General features: G+C 37.8%; 1 protein-coding gene across 1 annotated transcript in view; it reads left to right on the top strand.

Moving 5' to 3' along the window:
- Positions 1-2543: 2543 nt before the first annotated feature.
- The window catches only part of LOC104079022 (protein HIRA), a gene marked incomplete at its 5' end in the record, with an annotated part of 28916 nt that continues 20607 nt past the window's right edge, over positions 2544-10852 (top strand). The window contains 9 exons of the mRNA XM_009580891.1: positions 2544-2606; positions 3353-3463; positions 4243-4333; positions 4847-4941; positions 5776-5871; positions 7165-7325; positions 8228-8395; positions 8930-9043; positions 10800-10849. Of these exons, the coding sequence (XP_009579186.1) occupies positions 2544-2606; positions 3353-3463; positions 4243-4333; positions 4847-4941; positions 5776-5871; positions 7165-7325; positions 8228-8395; positions 8930-9043; positions 10800-10849 (949 nt within the window). The remainder of the gene's footprint in view (positions 2607-3352; positions 3464-4242; positions 4334-4846; positions 4942-5775; positions 5872-7164; positions 7326-8227; positions 8396-8929; positions 9044-10799; positions 10850-10852) is intronic.

The raw sequence follows: 10852 nt of genomic DNA, 5'->3' as shown, positions 1-10852 counted from the left end.
AAGTCAGAATTGCATTTTTTTGGAGCTGGAAGATTATCCCAGGAAGAAACATTGCGTGCTTGCCATTGTACAGATCCCTAGGGAGGTATCTAATGCTGGTTTCTGAACAGAGAGTACTGGGCTAGGTGGACATTTTCCCTGGTGTGATGTGGCTAATTTTAAGCTGTTATGGTGAATCTGTAGCTAAGTTACCTCTGGCTCCGTAAGTAAAATAATTTGCTAAATTTCATCAACCCCATTTGTGGTCTGTGCAAAAACTTTGCTCAGGAGGAAGGGAGCTGATGTTACTGCGCCTGTGGAGTTGTGCTGTTGAGATAAGGCAGAAGTTGGAGATGCTATGATAGTTTTAAACACCTAGTAAAGGAAAAGAAAATTACGTCATGTCTGCAATTTTTGCAAAGCAACAGGTACAATGATTTATTTCACAATTTTTTGGCATGTATAGCACATCTGTTTTTCCTGAATAAAGAGAAGCCAGTGTATCTGTCAGACAAACTTATCAGTGTGTGCTTTGGTCACGGCTACTTTTTAGTGCAGACTTTTGGGAAGGAAGGGTGGCAGAATCAGAGCAGAGGCAGCTGCATCTATTAAACCGATTTTAAATACAGTATTGTTAAACTACAAACCACCTAAACTCTGAAGCCATGTTCATAGATGTCGTGCTGACTCTGGAAGCCATAATTCCTCCTGATAATTGATGCCCCTGTGCTAGGTTACTGTTCCTTCAGGTTTGCTGGGGAACTGTTTCCTGTTGGTGCGAATGATACATAGGGAAAATGAGCCAGGTTGGTACAATTAAAAGGTCTCTGATAACTGGCTTCCTGGAAGGAGCGCTCTCCTCTTCATGTCTAATGGCAAATTTGAGAGTATAGTAAGTCGTCTTGCCCAAGACTGTTGGCGCAGATTGAAAAGGTAACCTCTGCCACCTATAAGGTCTACAGAATGACCTGTTTCCCTAAGTGTCAGTGGGTTAAATGATTTTAAATGATGCCTTGGTTTAATTTAAGGGAATTTCCACATCTTGGGAAGGATAAAATAAATGTTTGCTGCTTTCCTGTGCTTCTCAAAATATTCAGCTTAACCCTGTATGTTGCATTCAAGTTAATAGAAGATAGAATCAGGCACAACAATCTGAAGAAAAACCACAACTAAGTTTCAGCTTATGTGTTTTATGCGGTCTAAAGGACTTGGAAGGAATGTAAGTTGAGTGCCATCTTACTGTACTTAAGGTCTTTGCTTGGCTGCCTGTAAAAATTTTAAGGGGAATCACATGTCAGAGTTGCAATATAAATCCAAATAAAATAAACCTTAAAACAAGTCAACATAAAGAAGATAAAAGTTGACATGAAGCAAAATGCATATCCCTCAAAAAGTAAGAAATACTGGGTATTTGTATGAGGGTTTTGTTAGCAGTTTAGCGTCAAGGAATTCAGATGCTACAGTTGCAATGTAAAACCTATCGCTGGATAAATTCTCAGGGTTTTATCGTTTATGTCTTAACGTATCATGAAGATACAGTGCAAGAATTGACATACGTGGGAAATTTATTGAGTAAGCTTCGTACGGTGGGTACTAGTTCTTTTGGCTGTTACGATAAATTGCCTTATTTTATACTGGCATGTGTGTGATCTTGCTTGCAGAAGCATTCCAGTTTGAAAGGGTTCAGACTGCTGCCAAAAATTACTTGAATGTGGAAATCACATGCGTATTCCTTCAAGTAATTCTTAGTGGTAGCTCTTTGAGAATCACGGAAAGGCAGTAAGTTTACTTTTCCCCTCTTCCTTCTCCTCCTGCAAAGGTTAAAAGAACTGTGAACATATAGGAGAGTGTATGTGATTGGAGCAGAATAGGCTGAGAGTGAGGGTTGTCTCGTTTCCAAAGCTGTTCCCCAGTTATGTTAGTTATTTGTTATAGGGTTTACATTTTCATAAAACTTAGTTTTCTTCTGAAAGATGTAGCATATGAAGAACTGAAAGATTTTAGAGTGATATTAGAGTTGGTTAGTCTTCCTTTGTCTATATGGAAGCCGTAAAAATAAAACCTAGGCTTATGGTAGAAGCACTTCATAACAACAGAATTTAAATTTGAGACAGGTAATTGTGTGACCAACAGATGCAGTCTGAGATTGGGGAGAATTTTACAAAAACAAAAACAGAAACCAAAACAAAACTTGCTTCAGGTCATCAGCTAATGAACTGTAGAAACCTGGAAGACATTCCTTAGTCAAATACAGTTTTGCCTCGTTGGCATTTGCTTTGTGGTGTTATTTTGCTTTGAGGCATTTGGCATATCCTGCTGGATTAAGTGTCCTTGGTTATCGCTGGTTTGTTATGGCATGATAACTTGTTATATGCTTTTAATAGGCTGTCATTTCTGTCATCAAGTTGCTTTCAACTCTTGTAGTCAGCTGTAATTCTTACAACTATAGCTTTTAGAAGAAGAAAGTTATTTGCCAACCAGAAGAGTTACGGTTCTTTTGGCATTACTGCATTCTCTTGACTGTAACACAATTCAGTACGTTGCTTCTTGTTCTTTAATTCCAGGAAAGCCAATATTTTCAGTGGACATTCACCCAGATGGGACCAAGTTTGCAACAGGAGGACAAGGTACGTCTGTGTACTGATAGAAGGCAGAATTTTGGGCTATAATAACAATCTTGTGCCTTCACAACACTTTAATCGGTTTGACCCTTTTAAAAACACATCACTTACATAATTATCTGTTTCTTAGAGATATAAGTCATTAAAATGCATTGAAAAGTGCTGTTGTTACTTCAGAAGGCAGGGTTACATTTTCTTATGTACTCATCCTCCTAGACATCATTGAGATACTAGCTGCAATAATTGAGTTGTGGCCATACTGGCCAAATTTCTTTCTTATTTGAAGAAGAACTAAATGTGAAGTTGGGCTTTTTGACCTGCTAAATAATAGAGCTATTAGTACCAAAAACTCCAATTATATAAATGGAATAGCTCAAGAAATATGTGCAAAAATATTATTTGGATTACAATAGTGAATAATTTTATGTTGGCTACGATAATTGCAATTTAAGATTTGAATGTATCTTTTATCTTTTAAAATACAATTTTATTACAAATAGTTCATCCTTTTGGGTGGTATCATTATGTACAGTATGATTTTTTGAAGAAGGCTATATAACTTTATTTTTAATAGCTTTAAGAAAAATAAAACACTTCTGACTCCATTATATCAGAATGGCATCTGTATTCAGATATTTCCAAAGTTCCCACTGCAGTAATGCCTAAATTTTAGCATCTGTTCTGGAACTGAGATTAAGTTGAAAAGCTTTTTTGCATGTATTTAAAAGGGGGGGCTTTTTGTTCTCTTACAGGTCAGGATTCTGGGAAAGTTGTGATCTGGAATATGGCTCCTGTCCTGAAAGAGGAAGATGAAAAGAATGAAAATATTCCCAAGATGCTTTGTCAGATGGACAATCACTTAGGTAACAAAGATTTTTTCTTTTTTTTTCTTACTGACTTGGTAACTTGCCAAAACTTAAACATTACATGTTTGTAATTACAAAAATCATGCCCTGTCCAGTGGTGAATCAATCAATAAAGTACAGCAGAGTGGTCTCATACTTTGGCTATATACTTTTTTAGATATTCAGCAGAAAATGCTATTAAAATGTGGGAAAATGTACAGAGAAATATAGATACCTTTGGAAATCTCCCTATGAACTTTTTCCAGCTGTGGCCACAATGTGATTGATAATGCACATTCTGCGAATCTGGGGAGCTCTGAAGGAAAGGGCAAGAGAAGAAATAAGTATAAAGGAAACATCATATGAAGTATATTGGCTATAGTTCTAAATTATTCTGGATATACTGCACTTTACATTTGAAAGTATAGTTACCTGAATAAGCTGTCCCCTTTCTTCAAGATATATCTTTCCTTCTCTGCCCTCTTAATCCCACCTCATTTACCACAAGCAGTTTCCTTTGTTAGGTAAGTATTAATCTTTCTTCTTTTGAGCTACTTTTGGTGAAGCTTTTTAAAATAAGGAATAGGTTTTTTAAAGTAAGAAGTTCCTCAGCTGCTATTGAAAGATAAGTACCAATTCATTTATCTAAAGCAGACAGAGTAACTGCTTTGAGTGGAAAAAGCACACTTAAATCCTAAACATCTCCTGTCAAGTTTTGCTTATTATAAACCCTGTCCCTGGTCTAGAGCCACTTACTCTCATATTTCATCTTACAGACTTTCTTTTCTGCATTTCAGCTTGTGTGAACTGTGTGCGATGGTCAAACAATGGAGTTTACTTGGCTTCAGGGGGAGATGACAAGTTGATTATGGTGTGGAAACGAGCTGCGTAAGCATGTTTCTTCCTTCTCAATTTTATATTTTATTTCAAGTAGGTTACTCTGTGATGTCTCTTAGTGTTTCTTCTTTGCTGGCCTTTTGTAAGTTCACTGCTTTGCCTGGTGCGTAAAGAGCTGAATCCGGTGACACCACATCACTGGTATTGGAGATTCGGTCTCTTCTGTCTCTTGGGCTGGAGTGCGTGTCTACCTGGGCAGTCTCTCTCCTCTTGAGGAGCTGAGGCATTTTCTTCTGTCGTTGAAGAAAGCTTCCTGATGAGATTTGAAGAGTTATCTTAAATGTTATCATTTTTTGCTATCCGTAGAAATTGTACATTTTATTGAAGCTAATTTTTTAATAACTGGAATTACTTTCTCTAAAAAATACTTTTTTTTTGCTTCAGTTTTCATCGCAGGAATAACTGACTATAAAATAGAAGTGTACTGTGCAGCTGATTTTCTTTAGAAGGAAAGTTTGAAGAACTTGAGGTGGTTCTGTTGATAACTGTTTCTATTTTAATTAGGTACATTGGACCTAGCACTGTGTTTGGTTCTAGTAGCAAACTTACTAATGTTGAGCAGTGGAGGTGTGTATCGATTCTCCGAAGCCATTCGGGAGGTAAGTTAAAAGATGTTGAATGAACATAATTTGCATGTATTTGGAAAAAAATTTGGTTTTCAGTGTCACATTTTCTCAAAACGTATATATATTTGGTGGCAAGTCAGTAATTACTTCTAAGAGCAACAATGAAAATCTAAAAGAAAATGTCATTTTTAATCAAACGCCGATTTTCATACAAGTAACTTCTGGCAATGTAGTAGAAAACTTCCGGCAACTATGTAGTAGAAAAATTAGCAACTAAGAAACTTGTACTTGAATGAATCTGAATAAAGGAAGCTAAACTGTATTTTTATTTAAATAAATGTTCACACTTGCAGTGAATAATCTGCTGGTTGGCAAAAGGTAAAGTTTTTGTAAACCAAAGAATGTTTAGAAAAAATAACTAAAGAGCAATGCAAGAGATGAATAAACCAGATAATTTCAAATGCATTTTGCACCTGCTGACACAAGCTATGATTAAAATCAAGATTGAAATCACTTTCATCACTCAACATGTGTTGGAATAAAGTGAGGGCATTGCAATACCTGCTGTTGCTTTTTCATTCAAAACAAGACAAAGTACTTTATACAGGCATTAGTACTTCCTCTAATCACTAAACATTGCATTGTCTGCCTTGGATTTTGGTTTTTTGTTCCTCATTGAACATTTTAAGTTGGAGACCCTCACTCCCAATGAGTGTTGCTATGTTCTTTCTTACCTTCCACTCTAGTGAGATGATAATCATTTCTCAGTGATAGAAAAAAATGTTGCCACGCAAGTTTTTTTTAAAAACATTTTTGGATTTTCTGATTACCATTAACGTCTTACACGGAAACTTTTTTTAAAAACAGATGTCATGGATGTAGCGTGGTCTCCGCATGATGCCTGGCTGGCATCCTGTAGTGTGGATAACACTGTTGTCATCTGGAATGCTGTCAAATTTCCAGGTGAGAATTCTTACATTTCAGGTGTGCGAGTATGTAAAGCTTTGTGACAAGATCTTCCCTCCATGGGTGTATTTCATTGACTGAAAATCCCTATGTGGGAATGGGTTGTCTGTCTTTTGAGATGGCACGCTTGCAGTCTGGTGGGTCAGTCCTTCTTCCAAGTTTGGATGGCAGTGAACAGTGGATTCCACTCTGCTGTAGACAACAGCTACGTTCAGGTTGTGCTGCTGATTTTACGTGAAGGTCATTATTACATGTATTTTCTTTTTCATCTTCTCTGCAAAATCCCAAATAAATAGAACTTCACCTTGATACTACATCTATATATGCATATATTTTTTTCTCTGTTGCCTTTGTACCTATAGGGCTTGCCATTCATTTGCCTTCTGGGGGACATTGTCTTATTTACCCCACTTTAAATGCCACTGCTTAATAAGCAGCGTGACTTTACATGATGAAGGGGAGGAAGGAAGGACTAGGGGAGCCTCACGGTAGCAGAAGCTCTCAAGTCTTACATTTGATGGCCATTTTCCTTCTTCCATTGCTGCAGTGCTGGTAACTCACGCAGTCCTGAGGCCTCTGTCTCTCAGGGACCGCGCTGCCAGGCGCAGACCTGCGAGGGTCTGCGGCAGTTAGGGAGCACGTGCCTGTATTTGGCTGCTTCTCACCACGTAACGTGATGCAGGCTAAAACTCCCCTTGTGTGGTGCCCAGTCACTGCCATTTATTTTAGGGTTGCTTCCAATCCTGATACCGGAGTTTTTAGACTTCCAAGCTAGCTGTGTGGCCTGTGCAGTACTCTCAGCCTCCTCTCACAGTCTGATAAGCAAGACATTGACTGAAAGTAGGTTACCAGGTTTGACAGGCTTGTGTGTCTGTTCAATTGCAACTTTGACTTAGTTAATGTTTGGTGCACAAAGCTGAATTTGTTGCGATAATCTTTGGGTACAGAAGAAAGGGTGAATGTTTAACTGAAGTTCCAGTTAAACCACTGCTTTCCATAGCTTTAAGGTGTTATTCTGAACTTCCTGGGCTCTGCTGGTCTTCCTGCTCTGATCTTTCTTGTAAAGAGTTTTGCATCCCTTATTGTGTCCAGAGTTCTCTTTCCCCCTTTTTTGTATCATTCTTAGCTTACTTAAATACAGGTTCCAGTTTGGTTGATACGTTGTTGTTTGTACATTAGAATAGGTTATATTTAATGTGCTGTTTCAAAAAGATCTTGTAAATCTCCTCAACAGTCTGTCCTAAAGGAGATATCAGTAACTCCTCTCTATTCTCAATTTTGTATGCACAGAAATTCTTGCCACTTTGAAGGGGCATTCAGGTTTGGTGAAAGGGCTGACCTGGGATCCTGTTGGAAAATATATTGCCTCTCAGGCTGATGATCGAAGCTTGAAGGTGTGGCGGACCATGGACTGGCAGTTGGAAACCAGCATCACAAAACCCTTTGATGAGGTACTTCAGAATGTGTGACCATTCAAAGTGAATTCCTATAGAATGAATGAAAATTGTAAGAATTACTCTGATTCTGCATAAACATTAGTTAATTCAACAGTGCTGAATCAAATGAAACTAACAGATGGCAGATTCAAAAGTGTGGGGGGGAAAGAGCTACTTTCTCACACAATATGTGATTAAATTGAGACTCTCATTGCCAGTGGATGTCGTGGGTGCCAAAGTTTACCTGGGTTATGTAAAAAATTAAGTAAATTCTTGGAAATGTAGAGGTTATTCCGAGGAAGTATTGGCACACTAATTCCATTGCTCTTACATTCCTCCCTATGCATCTTCTATTGGCCACTATCAGAAACGAGATAAGTACTTAGAACGGATCTTTGGTCTGGCATCATAGGGCTGTTATGTGATGACTTTGATCAAGAGATCAAATTTCTGGGCACAGAAGCTGGTGCTTAGTGAGTGGAGTGTTTTGCAGTGATCTTATGGTATCGTGATTAGTGCAATTACTCTTAGTAATAGACTGTAAACGCCTAAATTCATACGTGAGCTGGTGTAGCAAGCTGAAGTCTCATTATCAGCAGTTTGTATGCTGCAGCGCTGTCACTAACTAGGACTGTGATGAATACTGAGTATACAGTATCCAAAGAGACTTACATTGTGTTTGCTTTAAAGTTCTCCCCTTTTTGGTAGTGCTTCCTAAGTTACACTAGATCACCTGTATAAACATGGCTGAAGTGCCAAGAAATGTATGTAATGTCATTTTTTTATATTCACAGAAGACCTCCTTTGTAATCATATTCCCTAAATCTAAAATTTAAATAGTTTGTATTAAAAATCCTTTGTTTGCCAAACACTTTTAAAGCCCTGGTATGTTTTTTTTTTTTTATTCTTTTTGTCAGTGTGGAGGGACAACTCACGTGTTGCGTCTTAGCTGGTCACCTGATGGTCACTATCTTGTTTCTGCTCATGCCATGAATAATTCTGGACCTACTGCTCAAATCATTGAGAGAGATGGATGGAAAACCAACATGGATTTTGTAGGGCATCGGAAGGCAGTTACAGTAGTGGTGAGTGAGTGATAGTAATTTATCCCTGAAGTAAAACTTCTAATATGTGCTTTTTGATAATTTTATGCATGAATGGGACAAGAAGTGGAGATAGGTGTCAAGATTAGTAAAGCAAACACATGGTGGTGTTTAAACAATGCCAATTTTACATGTTGGAAGCAATCAGCTTGCTATTGTGATAAGAGAACTGGACATAGATGAACAGGGTAAGAAAGGGGAGTACAGAAGCATGTTAGGAATGCCAAACACTAACTTTGTTAGCTGTTCAGTGACTTGATGAAAGTGACTTAGGTTTCTAATGGGTTCCTGATCACTAGTAAAATTAATATTATTTGCCATTCCTGTTAAAGCATTCAGAAAGCCCCTTCAGAAAGCATACGCTGCTTTTGTCAGTGCTCTTACAGAGTCTGGTTAGGGACTTTATTTCTATTAAATGTTTCTTTTTCACTCTTAAGTGGAAAACTTGCTTTTAAAGCAGATCTCCTACTAAAATGTAATTATTGTAATAAAATTTGGGGCATCTCATTTGTTCAGAAATTCAATCCAAAAATCTTCAAGAAGAAACAAAAGAATGGGAGCTCCACCAAGTCAAGTTGTCCCTACTGCTGTTGTGCTGTTGGTAGTAAGGATCGATCTCTTTCTGTCTGGGTAAGTGGTTTTTTTCTGCCTTTGACTAATGTGGTCATTTGGGTAACTTGAGGGTTTAGCACAAAGGTCATGTGTACAGCATTAAGTCTTATATTTAGATTCATGTTTAGTTTTTTTTCTCTCTGTTGTTACAGGATTAGCTGGGGGGGAAGGAAGTGGATTTGTATTAGTTTATTTCTCTAAAGCCAAGAGCAGCTAGAAGCCAGGGGCAGAGTATGTTGCCCTGGTAAGGGGGAGGAACTGTTAAGGGAAATAATGTGTTACCACAGTTAATAAACATAATTCAGCCCTGTCTTCTTCCTATGTCTTTCACTTGTTCTCCATGCGAGTCTCATAAGAAGAAGACTTTACTGTTTCTCCATGTTTAGCCCACCTACCGATGAATCACTCTTGGAGTCTAGCTTTGTGAGTCTTGCTTTTATGGGTACGAGGAGAATATAGCAGGCACAGGATAGCTGTTTCTGAGCGTATATACGGCTCATCTTTCTCCTTCGTTCTGGCGTCAATCCCTGGCTTCTGCCTTTGCTATGGAAAGGAATGTGAAAGTGAATGAGCTTTTTAAGTATAGGTTCAAGTTTTCAATATCTAGTTTGGGTTTTACTTTAACATCTACACTAAAATTGTTATTCTGGCTAAGAAAAGAGTAGCTATTCTCACATTTATAAATGCAAGATGGGTTGTTTGGCAACTGCAAAGGACAGGGAATAAATTTAACTGATTTGTAAAGCTTTGTGATGAGAACGTGTGCCAGAACACACCAATTGCTAACTGCAATCTACTATTTATAGATTCCAGTGTGATATTTATCCATCAATCGCTAAATGCATAACACTAGATCTGTTTCTGGCAATGCTACTGGTGCATACCCATATCAAAGTATCACTCTCAGTATATTTTACTTTCTATTTATACTATGATTTTATTTAGGGTTCCTGTTGAGGTTATACTAGGTATTATAGAGATGCAAAGTTATAGGCAGTCTTTGCCCTGAAGAGCTTAATAGATATGTGTACAACACAGACCTATCGAAACATAAAAGAAATAACTACTGAAGAGGACTACTACACTACATCTGTGAACCTATGAGCATGAAACATCCTAGATCACATTGACTTCTCCTGTTTCATTTCAATTGTACTATATACTATAGATATTAAGTCCATTGGTTTAACATTAAAGAGCTTAGAATGTCTGATTTAGAACAGGTTATTGGGAATTTTCACATTCAGCTCTTTATTACTAAGCTGATTTGTAAGTGTAGAGGAATCTTCTTTAAGAATAATTGAGAGTCAAATTCCCTTTGCTCTTGATAGGCTTCACTTAATTATACAAGTAGTCTGAGTAAGGACATGGAAACCTCATCTGTTTTCTGTCTTCCTCTTGCGCTGGCAGTTTGCAACATGCTTATCTCAGTAAAGCTTAGAATAGAAACTATCTTTAGCATCTGTGGAATTACTTTTTGAGTGATAGAGAGTGTTCTATGACTACAATGTAAAGGCAAAGTTGGTTAAGAAATTCAGTCTGTGTTTCAGAAAGGAGGAGAGGGTTGAATGTCAGCTATTCTTCTCCAAAGCTTCTCTGTGCCAGTAGTGGAATGGGTAACTAGGTGCTTCAGATAGACCATCAGGCATACACTTGTCTCCTGGCCAGATCTGGTTTGGTGAATATTGTTGGACTCTGGGAGAGTATTAATATGGAAATATTTGTGGTAGCATAGAACTTCTAAATTTCTGAGTGTTGTTTCTTCTGTTTTAAGCTCACGTGTCTGAAACGACCTTTAGTTGTCATACATGAGCTGTTTGACAAGTC

Source organism: Fulmarus glacialis, unplaced genomic scaffold, assembly GCF_000690835.1.
Source record: "Fulmarus glacialis isolate BGI_N327 unplaced genomic scaffold, ASM69083v1 scaffold44796, whole genome shotgun sequence".
Classification (NCBI taxonomy): domain Eukaryota; kingdom Metazoa; phylum Chordata; class Aves; order Procellariiformes; family Procellariidae; genus Fulmarus; species Fulmarus glacialis.
The sequence above is the reverse complement of the archived record's forward strand: the minus strand, read 5'-3'. Positions and strand labels throughout refer to the sequence as shown.